The sequence below is a fragment of the Podarcis tiliguerta genome (genome assembly GCF_965153285.1).
Source record: "Podarcis tiliguerta genome assembly, chromosome: 8".
NCBI classification, from domain to species: domain Eukaryota; kingdom Metazoa; phylum Chordata; class Lepidosauria; order Squamata; family Lacertidae; genus Podarcis; species Podarcis tiliguerta.
Genome location: NC_139541.1, coordinates 27,552,940 through 27,574,565, shown reverse-complemented (window position 1 = coordinate 27,574,565; position 21,626 = coordinate 27,552,940). Strand labels below are relative to the sequence as shown.

Below are 21,626 nucleotides of genomic sequence, written 5' to 3'. Positions count from 1 at the left end.
AGAATTAGGCTGTCACATAAGAACCCACATTCTGGCAAGCTCAAGCAGTTTGGGTGGCATTTCCATAATGAAAGCATTTTAGCTTTTTGAACATCAGGAAAAGTTCTAAATTTTGACCATGATTTTGAAGAGGGTTGTCATGGTGGGAGGGTGGGATGTTTGCTCTTTGACTGCCATAGACTGATCACATGTACAGTTGATTTCAGTGAGTTTTAATTCAAGGTAAATTTGCTCTGAGTAGAAGAGTTGTAGTGATTTTTGCTAACTACCCAACCATGAAACCAATGGAGGGAGGTGAAAATCCTCTCTCTGTGTGTGTGGCTATTCTTGGAGCCTGTTTCAAAAAAAAAAAAAAAAAAAAAAAAGCACAGCTTCTGGATTTTTCCTCACAAAACAAATTATCAAGCCTCATACAGATATTTAGACAAAAGGAGTTGAGTGTAGAAAGTCTGAGAAGCACCATTCAAGTTCAATGTAACTTGGATTTCTTAGCCATTACAACCCTCAGAATATTTTCCCTCGTGTTACCTTTTCCTTCAAAATTTTTCCTGCAGCTTTATGATCCATTGTAAAGCAAAGCAGTTATGTACAGTGGTAATTATTGACTACAAAGGACATTGTAACAGAATGGATGCTGGCAGAATGAAACTGTTTTTGGGAATAGAGTAACGTGCTTCTTTGAAGCAATGAATTTCTGAGTTATAGAAAGTGAACTGTGAACATTCAGTGTGTTAACATTTAGATGAGGTTTCTGTAGCAGCTCGGAAAATGGAGAACAGGTTTTAATCCTTTCCAGCAACCTGTTTAAAATGACAGTGTGCAAGCCCAAACCAGGCATTGCCTTTGCTTATAACGGCCACATAAAGCGTTGTGGTTTTCCCCCCTCTCTGGCATCTATTGATACCAAGTGTTTGGTGTGATGTCATGTCCATGTTGTATTGCTAGAGACAGGTGTTCAATCTAGCATAATATTTAGTTCTGATCTTAATTTCTTTAAGAAAATGTAGCCATCAAAACCAGTTTAATACTGGTGATGTACTAAATGTACCTTTTGTCAGTTGTATCATAAGGTATAAAACTAAGATGCTGACTGATCTGTGCAGCAAATATTTTTGTTTTCAGAATATGAGAACTAATTTGAAAGGTTAAAGTACTTGATTAGAAAACTATTTCTAGTTCTTTGATCATTTGATCAGTTTGTTTTGTGTGGAATTGTTTGGTCCAACACAGCTGATGCATTACATATAATTTTTCCTGATCTAATATGATAGATAATAAAAGTTAAATCATATTATAGCTCTTCCTTGAACATCAATATTTAAAATGGTTAGTTAACTAGACACTTTGTTCAACTGCTCTGTTTCTGTATGTTATTATGTTGGCACAAAGAACTGTGAGTATGTGTAGGAAGAATTAGAGATAGCCTTAGAATCAAAGGGTCTATCTGGATCCAGGAGCTGTGAGGGGCTGGTAGAGCCACTTAATCAGAAGAACTAAAAATTATAATAAAGTACTGCTACAATAAATATAGCTTTCGCTACCTGTTCGTATAAGCAGTATAACAACAAAAACCAGTGAACCAGTGAAGGATGCCCAAATGACTGTCAGATGTCAGATGCGCAGGCATAATTATATATGATAGTCCGTTTGATGTACTTATTATTAAATTTATATGCTACCCTTTATCTGAAGATCACAAGGCAGTACGTTTAACAAAATAATTGCTCTGTTGACAGTATTGGATAAATAGTAGCTTTTAAGATGCTATAGTCTATATCCTCCAACGAGGAGCAGCATTCTGCCACTGAATTGACAGTCTCTCTGGAAGCTGCAGGTATTAGTTGCAATGGTTCTAACATGCCCTCTGATGCCTGCGTCCTAATTTCTAAATGCCCCTACTTTTTCCAGTTAAATATTCCCACTCCACATTGTCAAATGTGTAACAGTACAGTGCAACAACAGTTTACTCTATAAAATGAATATGACAGCAATTGTTGAGCTTTCAGTGTTTCACATGATTGACCCAAATGAGGTTATAACAGTTGGACATGTATATCATATAAGCAATTAAATCAGAAGTATTTGGCTCAAAGTTGGATGTTGTGATAAACCCTTCTTAAGGCCATAATCTTATGAATAGTTATGGGAAAAGTTATTCATGCCTGTTAGAAAAGCAATAAAGAACACTCTTAAAACCATCCTTTACATCTTTGGCGTTTTTAGAAACTATTTATTAATTAAATAGAAAATATGATAAAAATATACCAAAGGCATTTGCAACAAGTCACAAAATAGTAGTGCTGGAACTTGGGCTTTTCAGCGTGCACAAGGAATCTAGAGAAGGCCAGAGGAAGGTAGGGAAAGAACGTCTAGTGTTCCATTTACCAGCAGTTCATCCCATGTTTGCAGCAGTATAAAATGCTACATCTTTGGTTTTCCTGCAAATCTTTCACAAAAGTAATTTTGAAAAGCAACAAACATGTCTGTTCCAAGATCACCACCTGCTCAGTATATGAGTCCTGAGTTTGACCCCTTTGAGATTATTTCCACTTACTTGCCTACTGTCTCAGGAATGAGACAACAGCTGAGCACAGCATGGAAAACCTAGCTTGCACATCCCAAACCAACATATTGTGGAATCCTGACCCCAAACCAATGGTAAGAGGAATGGCGGTACCCAGATCAAAGATGTAGCTTCTTGGATCCAGCCTCCACAATCACAGCCCATTTTTACTTTTACTAACTTCCCAAGAGGTAGCTGTGTTAATCTGTAGCAGCAAAGAGGCTTTTGGCACCTTTTAAAGTCTAACAATCTGTAATAAATCTGCTTGTATTTATTTAATTAAAATATATGTAACCCACTCAAGTCAAGGATTTCAGAGTGGGTACAACAATTAAAACAGCAAATCCAACTGGACAGGAGAAAGTAGATAAACAATAAAACATGGGTGACAGTTATTACAAATTAAACCTGAGTAAATAAACAGGTTTTAGCCTGGCACCCAAATTGAAATCTGTCTAGTGGCAACTTTGTTTTAGAGGGAAAGACTTTTTGCAAGTAGGGAAATTGGTGTGGCAAAAGTTCTTTTTATGAATGTTGTGATAAATCCATTAAATCTTTAAGGTGCTACAAGTCTCTTTGCTGTCTTTCCTTTGGAATTATATAAAAAAAAGTTGATTAAGCTTCTGTCTTTGCATGCATGTGCAGGATACTGAGGTAGAAACATGACAGTAGCAAACCAAGCTGAGGCTCCCTGGGTGCAAAAACACACTTCCTATGGGCAACCAAGGATCTGCCCTTAAGCCTCATGCTGGACAGACTCTACGCTTCTAATACACAAATCATTGTGCCTGTGAAAACCTGCTCCAGTGTTGAGATATTTCCCATCATCTGCTCATGTTTCATTGTGTCAAGGCAGAGTCATTCTTTGAGAAGCTTCAGCCTATTCCAGTGTATTACGGTGCTTGTCTTGACCTCTTCAACCGCAGGAGTCAATATCATACAGATTACGTCTAGATCACATGTCTTTCTCCCTCCCATATGTTCTCCTGTCATTTCATTTTGGTTTCTACCCTTTATAAATCTGTAAGACATTTAATATATGAGATTTCATCTTTGCGCTTCCATGTTTGTTTGCTGGTAGATGGCACTGTAATACTATATGTTCTGTCCTTTCAGCTTGCTGAGAAAATAATGTGGAAATTCCATACCTGAAATCAAGTCCATGGCCTACAAATACTCAGGTCTTTCCCCCCCATTCAGATATTTTCTTAAGATGTTGAAAATCCCTGAATTCAATGTGTTACAAAAATGAATGCATTTTACAGGGGAACAGAACAGTGTCTTTTTCAGGACACTTATTGTCTCACAAATGTCTCCTATCCTCAGCATTGAGACCTATAGTTGTGGACATGGTGTATCATACCTGCTGAACCATTTCCAGGATCTAGCCTTTTTAATGATGGAAAAATTCAATGTTATTCAGGAACATCTTCTGGTGGAACTACTTCCATAAGCATCTGAAGGTGCATAGTGATGGGCTCTGAAACACAGAAGTTGTTGAGGTCAGAAGCCTTTAGAAATGGCAATTGCACTGTTAGTACCGTTTATTTTCCTAGATCATTTCCCCTTTTGCACTTAACCACTTAGAAGCCTCCATGTTGATTCCACAAGCCAGATTATGGGCTTTACTTTTCCTATAGCCAAATTAACATGGGTCTTGAGAATATTCCAGAAATTACAGTTTCAAAACCAGTGCTTTATTGTGATGCCTTCCATTTCTTAAGTGTACTAGATGGTATGTGCAATGCTGAGCACATCACATCAACTGAAAACCAATCTAAGCATCTTGTTATTTCTGGAAACATCAAGAGGTCTATTCAAAATCAGTATACATGGTCTTATACTATTGGTGCTATCAGGGTAGAGTAGCATTCTGTTCTACTGGAACTCTGGTTAAATTGATTTATATTTACAGGTTTATTTTTAACTCTGCAAACTATGGGCTTATTTTGGATAACCGCTTTAACATGATGAAATTATAAGTGGTCATTTGTTGGCATGGCGACTGGCAAAGTGAGGGCATCTTGGACAACATTTCAAATGGTTTCCAGGACATAATGAACTGTAACCTTAGCTAAGTGTCAAAGTCCACTCAAAAGACCAGTTGCCACAATCAAAAGGATGTATTTCCTGTGTATGTCAAACTACCATCAAATTTCAATCTTTAAAGAAAAGATGGCTAGTGGTTAGGAAGAAGCAGGTACAGGAATGTCTAAAACTCTTTAAAATATAGGGAGGCTTAAAAATTGTCTACCTTGAAGGAAGGGGGGAAAGTCCAACTGGAATGTTTATGTAACTGGAAACACTAGCACCCATGTGCCTGCAAAGGGCAAGTGGCCAGTGCGCAGAAGCATGCATTGTGTATGTAATCTCTAGCCACTCGAGTGATCTGAGGAGACCACATGCCCCATTTCCGGCTCTATGAGCCTCCTCTATTCCCATAATTTCCTCTTTATTGTATCTCATGCACGCCACCTGTTCCTCTTTAAGAAGCTCTTCCCCTTTGAATCAGAGTTAAAGAGCCACAACCAGATTATTTCATCACAAACACCTCTTCCCCTGGGATGGAAATCAACCATATACTCACTTGAGATTTTTTGAGCCCAGCTGAATTTGAAGTGGATGAAAAGTACATAAAAGACAAGTCCACTGATAATAAAGAGAACGCAATACAGATATGGCAGCTCGGGTGCAGTGATGATGGGTGCCAGGACCAGCACAATGGAAACCAACATCACAAGGATGGGGATGATAAGAGGGACCTGCAAGACAGAGCGGAGGGGGTGGGAATGTAATTGTGTGTGTTGAGGAATCCCAGATTGGAACGACCTAGCAAGGCCAAATAATATTCTGGCTCAAGATGTATTCAGCGCTTGCTACAAAGATGTCTCAAAGTGAGTTAGAGTTATGAAAACATACATGATACAAAATTTAAAACACACCCAAAAGATAATTGACAAAAGGTACCCATCTTGCAATCACATAAAAATGACAAATCCTATCCCAACCTACTAAACAGAACACAAGGATTGGATACCACCATATCCTGGCACTCCAGTTAAGATCCAAATGCCTGGGGAAAGGAACATCTTTGCCAAAGTGCCTGAAAGTTGATAATGATGGTGTCAGGTGCATCTCTCTCTAAAAAGAGCATTCCACAATTGGGGAACCACCACTGAAAAGGCCTGTTCTCATGTTGCTGTTTATTGAAGGGGGCACACAAAGAAGGCTCTCAGATGATTAGGTATTGAAGTCATGGGCAATGTAAGACTTTATACGTCAAGAGCAGCACTTTGAATTGGGCCAGGGAGCTAACACATCCTATGCACTTGAACCAGGATCAGACCGTGTATTCCCAGTCAATTCTGGCCCCTGTATTCTGCACTAAGTGCAGTTTCTGAATGCTCTTCAAAATGGCACTACATAGAGTGCATTGCAATAATCTAAGCTAGAGGCACCTCACATGTTAACCTAATTTCTCCCCCAACTCCAGCAGTAACAAAAGGAGCAACACAAGAGGAACTGCCAAACCATCCTGAACACTGATGAGAATATCTTCTGGTGGGCTACTTACACGGATAGGCCTTTCAAGATCTTTTCTTGTAAAGCGCATGACAATGAGTCCCAGCACAGTTAGACCATAGAATATCCAAACTGCAAAGCTAAAGTAGTTGATGAGGGTGTTGATGTCTCCGGGAATTATATAAATAATAGCTACTGCACCCTGAAAGGAGAAGAAATGCATTATGGAGAAGGCATTTTTTTTAAAAAAAAACAAAAACCCTGCAGATTTCAGTGTTGGGTTTAGAGGCCTTTTAATGGCCAATACTAATTGTGGCTATGATAACTCTCTTGGAAAACTTAATCAGACATGCTTAGTCTCTCCAGTGACTTTAAATTTGCAGCCCTACTGCATGGTTGCTTTATAATAATGCAAGGACTCCAATTGCATACAGATAGGAAAGCCGTGTGCAATCACAGAGCTTTCAAAAGAGTTTTAATTACAGCGCCAGATTGCTGAGATGTGTTTGTTTTTATTTAAAGATTTAAGATCTTATATCAAAAGCAGGAAATGAAGTGGAGGGGGCGTTATAGAGGTGTATGCAATTGCATTTTCCTCCCTTGCAGTATTACAACATAGGGCCAGCCGATGAAGCTGAATGTCGAGAGACGCAGACAAAAGGAAGGGCTTGTTTACACAGCACATAATTAAACTGTGGAATTTGACCTCACGGGAGTTGTGATGCCTGCCAACTTGGACCGGTTGGATATTAGACAAATTAATGGAGGATAAAAGCAGCATTGACTACTAGTCGTGACGGCTAAGCCCTGCTTCCAATAACAGAGAACAATGCTGGACTAGACAGGCCTTTGGTCTGATCCAGCAGGGGTCTTATGATGTTTTTCTGTCACTTCAGAAATCATACTTACATAAAAGATGATAGCAGGTGCCGGAGTCAAGCGCTTAATGCTGATGTAAGAGAGCACCTTTAACATGTGTCCTTCACGACCAGCTACGTAAGCAAGCCTGAGAAGGTAAATTATTCTCATTAGAGAAGCCATTGTGATGAGCTGACCCAGAGCAAAGGATGACAAGACTTCTGCGCTTTTCATATTTTTGGTGATGCATTCAGAGAGCATTGCAGAATCTGTGTTTACCATGTTATGAAGTAATACGGGCCTATGGAGAGTGTATGAGGAACTAGTTGCAACGGTTGTGGTTTGAGAAAAACAAGATCCTGATGAAGTCCAATGTTAAAAGCATAAAAATCTGGGAAATGGAATGAGATCAGCAGAACTGCCACATGCACTGTGAACAACAGGGTATAGGATTTCCCCCATCTGACATATACAGTACATTACTACTGTGCTTCCAATAAATGTGAGTGAATGTGGAGGGGTGATGTTAAAGTTAAGCTGCTTTCCCCCTCTATACCACCTTTCCTTCCACCACCTGCCAGCCACTGAGCAAAGTTTAGTAGCTTGTAAATGTCAATGTGCCCCTGTCTCCCGAGTGCCCCCAGGTTACTTTTAATGAGAGGATGATGCAGACATGGAACCCGTTCAGAATGACTGTGAAGTACTCCTTTACACAATATATCACTAACACATTGAATTATTTATTCACATAATGCTAGGGCAGCTTCCACCATGAGTTACTTGAAAATGATGGGATCAATTCAGAGGAAAACGAAAAATTCGAGGCAATGTACTTCTAATTAGCAGATGATTGGTGCAGCCGTCTGCAATATGACCTGCTTTTAAGTGTCACCTGGGCATTTGCCTGTTGGCAACTGTGATGCTCTTAACTCCAGGTACATATAAGTGCAATCTGGATTCAGGGCTGGGGGCATATCAATCAAATTTAACCTAGGGCACACTAGAATTCCACATCAGAAAGTTTTGTTTTACCTTCCAGCAGTAAAGCAAGTCCCATTGGCTGCCCCGATGGTAGAAAAAGCCACAAAGAGAGGGACTATCCAGGAAGCAGGATAAAGAACCCTGTCTCCAAATGTCTGTGATGGAAGGAATTGAAATAATGCACATCTTTAAAACCTAGAGGTCAACCAACTGGACACGTGACGATACAGCAGTAATTAAACATACTTAATAAAAAGCTTGCACAACTTTTTAGAGAACAAATTTTCCCTTGTGTTACTTAAACCACTTCCACTCTTGTTCTGCTGTTTGTATCAAAACATCCTCTTGTGAATTGTACAGAGGTGAAAAACAACACATTTTCCCACTTGGACTCACCACAGCGACAGCTGGAGACTGCAGAAGTTCTGTTGACGTCATAACCGTGAAATAGGATATATTGATCAGAACGTAACAAACTGTGACCAGAGGGATTCCAATAACAATAGAGAGTGGTAGATTTCTAGATAATGTAAAGAGATATGCAATCAGTTACACATCCAAGTTTTTACACAATTAAAGAAATATTAGTTCAATTACCATTTAGGTTTCTGTATAAATCTGCATCCGAACAATTCTAAAGGGGGGAATCGTCAAATTTTAAATAATGAGCATTGTCTCTTATTTGAGTGACAATAACACATCTTCTAAGATGACATCTGCCACCCTATGGTCCTGATTAACACCCCCACCCTACCCAACTTCCAGCAATGATATTTGCATTGAGAACATAAGAACACAAGATGAGTGGGCACACAAGCAGAACCAGAGGAGGAGCTTCCTTATCAATGATAATAGCAGCTTGGATGGGAGGGTCAGCAGGACAAAGCAGTTGGGGAGGGAGGAGGGTTAAGGGGGAAGCACCAGCCCCCACCCCACCCCCATGGATGTTGGTCATTAACATTATAAGATATATGTATATTAATTGAATCTGTACATTTAAACATTACATCTAGTTTGGCTTTAAACAGCTGTGTATTTAGACTTTTAATTTCACTCAGTTGTTGGTGGTTGCAGGGCCAACTCTACCACTAGGTAGAGTGAGGCAACTGCCTTGGGTGGCAGATGCTGGTGGCCAGCGGCAGTTCCTCCAGGGTTCCCAGGCATTTCCCCCCTGGTGGAGGATAGAGCTGGGTGTGCCACACAGCCTCTCCCATCTTGGGTGGTTCTGAAGGGCACTGTCAGACTAAAACAGCCAATCTAGTCAGCTTCCGCAGGTGGCAACCATCTTGTCCTTTGCCTCAGGAAACAAAATGACTTGGAACAGTACTTTTCTGTGTATAAGACTAGAGTTTTTTCACTTTAAAATAAGGTTACAAATCTAGGGGCATCTCACACACGGATAGTGCATATGCCCATTTTCTAAATTTGGGGTCCCAAAAAGTAGGGGGCATCTTATACATGGGGGCAGCTTATACACGGAAAAATACAGTATTTCCTCCTGACTGTATAGATGCAGTTCACTGACATGGGCCTGGTTTCAGAAAACAGCTTATTGGATTTTGTTGTTGCTTTGTGAAACTTTTTGCACACTGCCTGAGGAGGGCTGTACCCTGAATGGCAGGTTAGAAATCCTTGTTTCAATGGGACTGCGAGGGAGGAGGAAAAAGAAATAGTGTTCTGTCAGCTGATGCAGCATTTTTCTTACCTATAAGGATCTTTAAGTTCCTCTGTGATATAATTAAGTTGATTCCTGGAAGGGATGGGGGGGGGGGAGAGAAGTACCAAAATGTTACTTTGCATCCTGCACATTCTTGGGAGAAACCCCTTTTGAACCCAGTGGAATTTAATTTCCAAATAAAAGGGTTATGGGATGTAAGTCTGGATGTTAATAGATATTTTTTTCTGAAATTATAATTCCCTTTCAACTACCAACAACAGCAACATGAGACATTTCACAGAACCAAGTAGAAAATGTCCGATTTTGATTTGTGTTCTGCATTTGCACAGAAGCAAGTGCCCAATATGGCTTTCAACTGTAATAGCAAGTATCAATAAACAAGCAAGAATATATGCACCTGTTCTGTGCAAAAATAATCCTTTGTACATTAAAACATACATTAGATCAGCCTTTGGTAGCCTGATGCCCTGCATATAGCTATCCTGAACAAAAGGAAAAGCTTCTCAATTAGGTTTTTCTGTGGCATGCTCTTTTCTATGTGTAGGGGTCTATTCTGAGGATTGAGTACGAAGGAGCTGCCACCTGCCATCTGAAATACTACAGCCCAGACACAGCCTTACCACTTCAGGGGGGAAAAATGCCCTTAACAAATATGAGTCCTTCCTCCTTTTATAATACCTGGCATCCATTCACCTCCCATATGAGAAGCAACCATCAAGACAACACACACACACACACACACACACACACACACACACACACCGACCTATGGAAACATCTGGAGAGACCTACTGGATTAGAGATTTTATTGTGCCTATGAACTGGCTCTAAGTAGTGCTTCTAACCTTAAGATGCTGTTAACTCCTTTTTCAAACAACCTAAGACTAGCTGATATTGTTGGTGCCTTCAAAAGCCATCTCAGCTATTGGCCATCACTGTATCATGTGGTAGCAAGTTTCACTTGGTCTGCTTAGCTGTCCCCCCAAAAAGTGGGGGGGCTCTCTTTTCATGCCTATCAGGAAGTCACCATAAGTTTAGAATTAGTATTCCCCACCCTACACTATTTCCAGGTGTGATTCTTCAGCAAGACTTCAGGTGCCAATGCTTTCATGTTTGTTAAAGAGCAGTAAAGACAGATCAAAATAAGGCATGAACTGCTAATGACAGTCATAAAATTATATTACCATCCATCATAGGCCCAGAGTCCATTATAAAATGCAAGACTAATGGTACCCACAGAAAGCGGGGGACCATCAAACGAATTGTTGAAGTTCTTTGTATTTCCTGGGGGAGGGAAAGTGAAACATGTCATTTCTTGCAGCTGAGGAACTTGGCTCAGAGTCCGTGAAAACTCCCACCCAGCCTGATAAATCTGTTTGCCTAAGATGCCACTGGACCCTTTGTGGTTTTGGTATCATATCTTCCAGATTCATTCCTCAAAGGAAAATAAGAGGTACATTGATCACTCACCACCCAACTGACCCTCCTTAACCCCTTCCCCATTTTTGTGGTCCATCACCACTTCACCAAGGGGACGTGCCCATAGATTATATTATGCCAGATCTTTAAACATATTGAAACGGAATATAACCTTTTAGAAACTTGAGACTTACCTTTAATGTATGTCATAAATGGCTTTTAATTTATTTAAAAGGAAGGAAATATTAAAAATATCAACAAACAGGTTCCCACCCACCCCCCAAACAGAAAGCAAAAACAAAACAAAGCAGTTGTATCAATCCCAGTCAACTGCTGCAGATACATTATAGATGATGATAAGATAGATAGATAGATAGATAGATAGATAGATGATAGATAGATAGATAGATAGATAGATAGATAGATAGATAGATAGATGATAGATAGATAGATACTGCAACTAAGACTTCAACATAACATACCTTGGGCTAGAAGAACAATCCCACTTACAATGATAATTATGACAATCACCATTTTAGCCGCAGCAAAAAAGTTCTGTACGTAGCTCGCCCACTTCACACTCAGGGCATTCACCAGAGTAATTGTAACTAAGAGAAAGGAAAGGGTGGAAGATTCACGAGAAATGTCACCTCAACAAATAAGCTTCTGTACCCCTGGAATCTGCCTTCCCAGTTCATTTTCCTGCCACTCAGAGTAGCCAATAATGGACTGGAAGGACAAATAAACTGACCAGCTGCGTGGTAGCTTCATATGTTCCTCTGCATTCAAAGTGTTCAAACCATTTCACTCATCATCATGTGGACTCTTTACAGGTAAGGTAAAGGACCTGTGGAAGGTTAAGTCCAGTCAAAGGAAACTATGGGGCACAGCACTCATCTCACTTTCAGGCTGAGAAAGTCAGTGTTTCTCCAGAGACAGCTTTTTCAGGTCCTGTGGCCAGCATCACTAAACCGCTTCTGTCGCAACGGGAAACCGTGATGGAAACCAGAGTGCACAGAAACTCCATTTACCTTCCCGCTGCAGCGGCACCTATTTATCTACTTGCCCTGGTGTTGGCAGGAGCCATATATAAGTATTCCCAAGTTCCCAAAAAGGGAGAGGGGAGTTTAACCTAGGCTTCACATGGGGTCATGGCAGAGATGAAATTTGAACCAGGGACCTGTGATACCTAGCAGAGTCTCTTCGCTTCTCTTGCGCACCAGCTGCCTCCAGCTTGTGCCAAATTAACCCACAAATTTGCACCGGTGTAAAAGGAAGCCTATTATTTGCCGTTATCTCTGTACGCATTTGGTTTTAGGTCACTAACTCACAGTTCCAGCTACCTTTGTCTTCCTGATCAAAAGCCAAATACTCACCGAGGGCTGCTGTTGCCAGACACTTGATGACAACTGTGGGGGGGTCACAACCCGGATAAAATGGAGCTGCTGTGTACTCAGCAAAGCTGAGGCAAATAATGGCAAAGGAACTGGGCTTGATGACGATAAGACTTGCCCAGGAAAACAAATACGCAGGGATTGGGCCAAAGGCTTCCATGAGGTACGGATATTCTCCTCCTGATTTTGTTATCATTGTGCCAAGTTCAGCAAAACACAGTGCCCCTGAAGAAAGAAGTGGGAGTTTTCAAAATAACCTGCCACCACTGCCACAATCACCCATCTCCATTTCAGTATTGCTTCTGGAGGGCTCTATATGAACCTAACCCTTCTAGCCTGTTTCAAGTCACCAGGGATTTTGTTCCTATTAAGTGCATAATTTTGTTATGGTATATGGAACTAGTCAACATTTCTCTCACCCAATGAGTGCTTCTGTTGTGAGAAGATCATCTGGTCCTAACCAACTATAATTTTGAGTTGCTGAAGAAATGCTTTTCCCCCCTCTCCCCCACAAGCACGATTGATTATTTTCATTTATAAACACTGCGCTTGTTCTCTCACGGTGTCTATTAGACACTGTCCATGACATCATCAGCGGGTGCCTTGGGACTCAGGGGGCATCAATAAAAGCCAAAAAAGTTATTTTTAGAGCCAGTTATCACATATTTATTATGTTTATATTTATCTCTCATTCATCCTTTCCATTTTCTTCAATACATGCAAAAACCCTGTGAGGTAAGTCAGGCTAAGGAATGGTGACTAGTCCAAGATTACACAGAGAGCTTCATGGAGGAGTGGAGATTTGAACCCTGAACACCCCCAATTCTAGTCTAACCATGACAACATGCTAGGATATGGTTGATCACTTGGTTCTTCATCACAAGGTGATTTGCAAGAGAGGCCAGATGAACAAAAGGAGCTTCAAAATACAGTGGTACCTTGGTTCTCGAACTTAATCCGTACTGGGAGTCCATTCGACTCCCGAAACCATTCAAAGACCCAGGCGTGGCTTCCAGTTGGCTGCAGGAGCTTTCTGCACTCAAACAGAAGCCATGTCGGATGCTCAGCTACCAAAAAACGTCCGCAAACCGGAACACTTACTTCCGGGTTTGCGGCGTTCAGGAGCCGATTGGTTCAACAACTAAGCTGTTCAAGAACCAAGATACCACTGTAATGTAACGTATTAGCTTTGGCTAGTATTTCCCCGAAACAAATTGTTCACCTATATCTTATATGCTAGTTTCAAACGCAAAACTAGCAAATGCAAAGCCATCATTAAAGGGCTAAACAAAATAACACATAACAAGGAGCTTGTAATAAACTGGGAGCAGCGGGGGAGAGAATAAGTTGGAAAGAGCAGTAGTGATTTACCTAATGTAGCAAGCACTCCACAGGCTGCCCAGATGACTAAGCAGGGCCCAACAGCTCCAACGTTAGCCAGAACCGACTTTGGAGAAACAAAGATTCCCGAACCAATCACTGTCCCAACAATGACACAGATTCCACTGAGGAGGCCCACCTGGGAAAAGAAATTGAGGTTAGGTGAATTCAACCGGAGTGGTTATTTCAATCTTCTGTAGGCAGTATAATGAGGGTGGAGATGGATGGGGGACAGGAACACTGAAGCGGATGTTAACCCAAGAATATGTTAGGAAGGGTCCACTCTTATTGCAGAAACACTGCTTTAATACAACAGCTACTGGCATTTATCTTAAAGGTAAGGACCCCTAACAGTTAAGTCCAGTCGTGAACAACTCTGGGGTTGCAGTGCTCATCTCACTTTACAGGCTGAGGGAGCCGGCATTTGTCCGCAGACAGGTTTTCTAGGTCATGTGGCCAGTATGACTAAGCCGCTTCAGGCGCAATGGAACACCAAAACCAGAGCAGCACACAGAAACACTGTTTAGCTTCCCGCTGTAGCGGTACATATTAACTTACTTGCACTTTTTGGCGTGCTTTCGAACTGCTAGATTGGCAGGAGCTGGGACCGAGCAATGGAAGCTCACCATGTAGCGGGCATTCGAACTGCCAACCTTTTGATCGGCAAGCCCAAGGCTCAGTGGTTTAGACTACAGCACCACCCACGTCCCTCCATGTATCTTAGGGGGACCTTATTTCCCAACAAACACATCCGTAGGCTCTACAGTTTATTATTATTATTAATTGTGCTTCTATTTAAATTAAAAGTGAAGTCAAAGCGACTTGGAATGTAACACAAAAATTAAAATCAACATAAAGCTAAAATGAATTAAAGACTAAAAACTTTCAGAAGCCGGAGGTCAGAGTTAAGGTCTCTTCTGGGAATGACCTTGGTAAGCTGCTCTAGGAGCCTTTTTCAGCTTGGAAGTGGGGTGAAAATGTTTAAAAAGCATATATATGTTACTTGTTGCCTTGGCAAGGGTAACAAGAATGTGGAGGAATAAGCGCTCAGTATTGACCATGACCATTTCTTTATATTTGGTGCCAAGGGAAAAAGTAATGAGTGTGAGGGGAACGCAAACAGGGTCTGCTGTGCTGAGACTTTCAGCGCCATTAACAGGTGAGGTGACTGATTATCTCTGAGCTTCCTGATTATCTCCACATTTAGCAAACAACACTCTACTAATTAACTTAGGTGTTAAACATCACAGAGTATTTTACTTCACCACTTGGGGCATTAAAGCTGGACCTAACTAGACTACAGGACATGTACCAAGTGCAATTGCACCTCCTCTTGAGAGCGAGGATGTGTTTAAGGACGGAATTCTAAGTGTGGATGGGCAAATCTGTCAAATTTAGTTTCTCCCCCAGTTTCACATTTCCCCAGTATTAAATTCAGTTCTCCTTTAATGCAGCAGCAAAAACAACCGTTGCAAGTTACCAGGCTTTGCAGCCACAGCAAGCACCGTCGTTCTCCAGTTGTTTGACTTCAACCCTAGAAGCACACTGGCATTATCTCTTGAGACAGACGGATACCAACCATGCACGCTCCCCCCCCCCCCCGTTTACACAATTTTGCAAACATTTGGTATGAGAATGGAAATGCAAAATTCAGAGAAGTGTGCATTTTGAAGGATAACTGGTTCTATTCATGTCCTGGTTTGGGAACTGCATGTTAGGCAGGTCTGCATTCAAATGAAAGCTCAGGGCAAAACAGCTAATTCCCATGTTTTACACGGTGCATATTTTGCCGCAAATAAAATCCAACAAGGAGTTAAGCATACTTAAAGCATATTGCTTTCATTGCTTTCAAAAATGCTGACTGTATTGTACTGCCTCGAGGTGAATGCCATAAGCCAGGAATGGGGAATCAGATGTTCCTGAACTTCATTTCCCATCAGGCCCAACCAGCATAGGGGACCAATAACCTCCGAAGGGTCACAAGCTCCCCATTCCTGCCATAAACTATGCAGACCTATCAGCATCCAGAGGGAGGTATTAGGCCTAGGAGAGACACAATTTGGTTGAGGCCACCTGGTGCTGTTCACTACCTCTTTGCATATGTGCATCTCCTCTTAAGACTATTAATCCCAGAATCTAAAATTCCCTAGCTATGCTATTGTGAGAGCACCATTTTAGGGAGCGACTGATTAAGGCCTGTCTACTTGCACACACACTAAACATTAAAAGCACCCCTTCCTCCAAGATTCTTGGGAATGGTACTTTAGCCCCTTACAGAGCTACAATCCCCAGCACCCTAAACTATCTACGATTCCCAGAATTCTGTGGAGGAAAATGTGTTTTATATGCATGGTGTCTACACAGCCTCTTTCTGTGCAAAAGGGCCCAACAATTGCCACCTCAGACCTTCATTAAGTTTTAGGCAAGATCTCTAGATGCATCAGGACTTTGGTGCAGTGCCAGTGGGTCATAGTTAATCAGAACAGTGATTTTTGCGTTGCTGATGTGAGGGCCTCCTTTTTTTGTAATTTTAGTGGCTTTTAATTTCTATTGCTTTAACTATACATTTGAAAACCACTCTGGAATTGTATATGACGAAGCGTGGTTTAAGAACGCAGTAAGTAAGTAAACAATAAAATGATTTTTACAACAGAATGGAAACTATATTTGAGATCTGGGAGGCTAAGAGCTTCTAGGACGGTTTCCAATGTAATATATTACAAGTCTTGCCTCTTTCTGTAGATTCATAGATTTGCTTTTCTTGATGGGCGTTTCATCAGGTTCTTGATTTGAACTTCGTTTTCTGATGCCTTCTTCATCCATTTTGCTTACTTGATGCTGATGTGCCTATTATATTAGTGAATCCTGCAAACAGCACAAAGTTAAGTATGAGTATATTATTTAAAAGTCTGTTTATCTTTTGACTTCAAAAAAGCAACGGGGGACCCATAGCGCTCTTGTGTAGTTAATTCAAAGTAATGGTGCGATGTGCTACCTCACTCCGAGTTGGCTTTGTAATGTTATAGCATAATCCAATCTAAGTGTGGGACACTGTGATATCACCTCACTGGTCCTATGATCCCTGATTATTCAACTTAAGAGGTACAAATGCCAATGCCTAGGAGCACTCCATTTTTTGAAACAACAGTTTGCCATTTTCATGACAATGTATGAGTAATATAAAGGTGGCTTATCTGCCTTGATGAGAGCTCAAAGGTTGGAAATGAATTTGCTGTACAAAACATGATTTGATGTTACGGATAACTTATCAGATGGTTTGCTGGCCACCAGTGATCAGATGACTGTGTTATCAGTTTGCTCATTTTATATTGTAAACTTTATAGCTGGTTTGATGGTTTAACATGCCTATTTGGTGTTCTGCAAGTCTATAATGTGTTTCCTTGTTTTGCACTTGCAAAGAGAGAAATGGACATAATAAGCCCATTATGTGTTCTGAGGTCTTCCTCTCTTTGAATACATCTCACTGTATGACAAGATACAGCAGATGGAACCGGTTTGGAGCAAAGGGCCAGTGGGAGGAACGAGAAGAGACATGGGAGGGTGTGTGCATGTCTGTGTGTAAGATTTTTAGGCTTCTAGTGAAGATGGGGGTGTGGAGAGGAGGAATTGGGGAGGGGATGTGGTGGGAAAGTGTCCGAATTTAACAAGGGCACCTGCAGGACTGAGGAGGAGCAAGAGGAAAGAAGGACATTAATCTATGGCCTTGTAAAGCAGAAGGATTATTGTCCCTTTTCTTTTCCTATTATTCTTTCCCAATTAGGTTGTGTACTTCGTGTTTTATGCTGTAAGCCGCCCTGTGATCTCTTGATGAAGGGCAGCAAATGAATGAATGAACGAACTGTTTAGCCCAGAGAAGAGAAGTCCAAGGTTAAACTAGCAAACCAGAGGTTAAACCAGTGGTGGCCAGACTTGGCCCTCCAGATGTTTTGGGACTACAATCCACATTATCCCTGACCACTGGTTCTGTTAGCTAGGGATGATGCGAGTTGTAGTCTCAAAACATCTGGAGGGCCGAGTTTGGCCACCACTGGGCTAAACTAACCCCTTTCCAGCCCCAGGAGGAGTGTTCACACAACACACCTGCACACTGCAGCCAACACACTAACGTGCCGTGTGACACACAGTCTGGAAAGCTCTGCGCTAGAATATAGCACAGTGGAGGAGCACAACACATTAAACTGACAGGGAAATTCTTGCTGCCCATCCCTGGCTCTCTTCTCCAGTTGGTGTTGCTTCCTTCGCTGGGACTCAGCTAGACTCATGTTATTGAAGAACATATATACATATATATATTGGGGGCAGGGGGCGGGGCTGCCAACTCCAGCTGCGACATTTGAAAGTGCAATCCTAAACATTTCCACTCAGAAGCAACTCCTGTTGGATCCAGTGGGACTTACCCGCAGGTAAATTAAATTGGGGTTGCAGGCAGTGTGGTGCACTGGTTAGAGCAGTGCGGTGCATTTGGGCCCACAGATGCATTTGCGAACTAGGGGAACTGCCATAGCCACTATGCACTGATGGCAAGCGTGCAAGAGCGGATGTGGCCATCGCACACCTGGGCACACCTTCACACTTTCCCTTCATGGCCAGTGCTTAGGCTGGAAGGAATTCTTGGTTTTCTTTTAAGCATAATTGGCGGCAGGGGGGTGATCTTCTTGGAGAGTCCAGCTGGGGTGGAAAGCAGGGCAGTTCCCTCCCTGGTTTTAAGGAAGATAAGGAGCATCACTCATCCCACAATAACAACACACTATTAGGATTTGGTGGGGGAAGTCTTGTAATGGAGTCAACAGAAGGCTCTCCCACCCCAAGTCTAATTGCAGTGGGAGAGCCTTCTCTGGACTCCACTGGAGTCAATAGGCCACACCTCTTGTAGGCTGAGGAGACCAGGGTCCAAATCCACACCCAGCCATGAAGTTCCTGGCTGACCTTGGGCAAGTTCCTAATTCACACACAAATCTGCCTCACAGGGGTTGTTGTGTGGGGAGGAAGTGGGGACAGTGAGGGTCACGTATGTCACCTTAAGCTACCTGGAAGGAAGGTGAGATGTAAAAAACAAAGCAAACTGGGGAGTTGTGGTTTAATCTTATAGACTATAAACCAGGATAAGAACCAGGTTTACTTGACCAAGACTGCTGCGCCTGAACTTTGAACAGTAAATGAAGAAAGAACAACAGAACACTTGGATGAATGGATACACCAAGTAATACAATGACAGTTCTAGCAAATCTATTCTAAATACTGTGCGCACAAGAATCTACAGCAAATATTTATGCAAGTCTCTCTCTAAATATATACAAGCTTCTACGGGCAATTGATTTCTATGGGAGAATTTGGCACACTATTTCAGAAATCATTAAGGCAACCCTGAGGACGGTATTATGATCCCCATATTGAAAATAGGGGAGGCTGGAGGCTGAGATAAGACCACATCTAGTACGTTCATAGGACTGAGATTTGAAACAGGCACCCCCAGATTCACAGTAAGTCATTATGCATGCATTTTTATGCACACTTTGCTATACACATTACAAGGCTAGAGAACCGCATTTCAAAATTCCAAGGAGTGCAGATGTACTGAATTTCAGTTTGCTTATTGTTCCAGAAAGCTCAAACTAGGCAGGTTCATCTTTAAACGCAGACCGAATCTATTTCCTCCCCCATCCTCCTTCCCAATGAAGTGTGCATAGGATTTCAGGCTTGGATTTCCACTGATGCTCTGAACTGCACAGACAAATTTCGCTGGCAAAGTTCCACGCCAGTTGTTAACTGTGTTTCACTTAGCAGACATTTCACCTGGAAGGAAAGCATGTCAACATCAAGAACAGCCCATAAATTTGCTGGAGACAGGGGCAACCCTCATAATTATCCCTGTGAATCTTTTCACATTTTCAGCCTGGAAGCGAGAGTGGCACTCACCGTGTTTCGCGGAGCTCTTGAGTCATCGAAACACCTTCCTTCACTTATCTCCTCCTTCACCAGACAATGCCCGCGACTGGAAAGCAGAATGCTGGGAAACAGCAGCCGCTTAAGTACAGAGGTTATAAACAAAGGTAATGATTAAACTAGAAAGCTTCCAAGAAGCATTAAGAGCCCAATTAATTTATCGGCCAAAAAAAAAGGTAAAGAGTTTTTGGTTCCATTTTGATGTTTCTCTCCTCCCTCCCCCCTGTATCTTGCAGTTTGCACAAGCACTGAAGTCTTTGGCAGGGCGGCACTCATGGACCAAGGCGCCAGCAAATTGCAGGTTGCCGTAATTTTATAAGACATCAAGGTCTTCATGCATGATTAAAAAACAAAAGCAAAACCCACTGAACTTGGGGAAGGGATTGTTTGGCATTTCCCAAGACTACAGCTGCAGCTCAGGGCAGCAGGCTGGCTTAAGGGCCACAAGGCAGGATGTCCAGAACACAGAGCTCTGTCCTCCGAGACCTTGAGGCTGCCCTCTGTCTCCCAACATTGGCTTCCATCAGGTGGCTGCCACATTCTATCTACTGGTAGGGCCAGCCCTGCATGTTCCTCCTGCATTTCATAGCTATTTGGCCCCATTTACTATTTACTACACACACATACACACTTTCCTTAACAAACAATAAGTCCTCAAAAGCCTATCAGAATAAAACCGCCTTCACCTGCCGGCAAAAGAACCAGGGTACCGAGAACCAGTTTGGGCAGAATGAATCTGCTTTGGTGTGATTGTCTTGGGTGTATGTTAGGTTGGCCCATGGGAACACTTATTCTCCTCCCAATGGGATCAGGATATAATCTGAGACGAAATATATATTTTCAAAGCGAAGTGCATGGACGGATGCCAATATATCACAATACTTTGCTCTCATTGTTCTAGTTTGTTCGTTTGTTGTTGTTGTTAAAAATTATTCCTTCACTATTCTTAGGGTTCAAACACATCTGGCAATGTTAGTCCTATAGCGTGGATTATATGAGCCAGGAATGGCATGGTTAATGTTTGGTCTCCTTGGTATTTACAGCACAAGCATTTGATGCCTCTCTAGGCATCCCTCTTTAGATCAGTCGCTGCGTTAGCAACATCTCAAAGCTGCTTCGCGAGACTCAAAGGAGTCCATCCAGTCACAGCTAGACTGTAGGAGTCATTTAAAAATATTGCTCCCTACCTCAAGGACACTCCTATCTCAGTTTCATCACTTCACGGCCTGTTTCCTGCCTTTAATCCCAGGTTACTGTTTGATGTACTGTAAAAGCCTCTTCCTTTTACTAGCTGTGCTCTGAAATAACTAGACCATACCAAGGGGTTTCAGAGGAACAACCCAGGGGTGAGAGAAAAATCCTAATGTGAGCCCGCTTATTTTCTACTTCCTGAACCAACACATGAACCAAAACCCAGGTATTATTTTTTAAAACACACACACACACTTATCTGGATTTTGCAGTGCAGCCATCCAATCAGAAGACACGTGAAAAAGTGTATGTTAGGCAAAAATCACATATAATAAGTGTCTATTACCACCATCATCATGGCTGTCTATGTTCTGGAGTTCTCCAGGTGTCCTGGCCATCTAGTTGGGGAGGTGGTGTGAATCACTGCACAAGTGCCAGGGCAATCACCTCCCCCTTCAGCCCCTCTAGGGAGGCTTCATAAGGGGCAAGAGGCTATCTGCTCACCCTGTTCACCAGAGGGCAGTGCCATATTCGCAATGGCGAGCCTGACAAGCAGAACTGTTTGAGGCTGCTGGCAAACAAAACAACAGACTCTCATATTTGCACCTCGGGTGTCCAGGTTGGTTCTTATCCATGGGCTACTGGTGAGCAGCCAGCTTTTTAACTAGGAAATCTC

At 42.0% G+C, this 21,626-nt stretch overlaps 1 protein-coding gene across 1 annotated transcript; it reads right to left on the bottom strand.

Moving 5' to 3' along the window:
- Positions 1-361: 361 nt before the first annotated feature.
- LOC310683453 (b(0,+)-type amino acid transporter 1-like) lies at positions 362-19,823 on the bottom strand. The gene is made up of 13 exons (XM_083453365.1): positions 19,733-19,823; positions 16,526-16,660; positions 13,787-13,934; positions 12,398-12,640; positions 11,504-11,629; positions 10,787-10,886; positions 9,630-9,674; positions 8,321-8,444; positions 7,976-8,079; positions 6,995-7,091; positions 6,138-6,287; positions 5,151-5,325; positions 362-4,043 (listed from the first exon to the last, which is right to left on the bottom strand). Exons 2-13 carry the CDS (start codon positions 16,616-16,618, stop codon positions 3,979-3,981), a joined length of 1,470 nt encoding a protein of 489 aa, XP_083309491.1. The 5' UTR covers positions 16,619-16,660; positions 19,733-19,823; the 3' UTR covers positions 362-3,978.
- Positions 19,824-21,626: the final 1,803 nt, after the last annotated feature.

Excerpts from the sequence above, each read along its gene's own strand:
- LOC310683453 (XM_083453365.1), bottom strand. The coding sequence starts at position 16,618 with ATGGATGAAGAAGGCATCAGAAAACGAAGTTCAAATCAAGAACCTGAT. Across the intron at positions 11,630-12,397 it reads TCTGGCAACAGCAGCCCTCG|TTACAATTACTCTGGTGAAT; the intron begins GTGAGTATTTGG and ends CCTTTCTCTTAG. Across the intron at positions 8,080-8,320 it reads AGTCTCCAGCTGTCGCTGTG|ACATTTGGAGACAGGGTTCT; the intron begins GTGAGTCCAAGT and ends CTTCCATCACAG.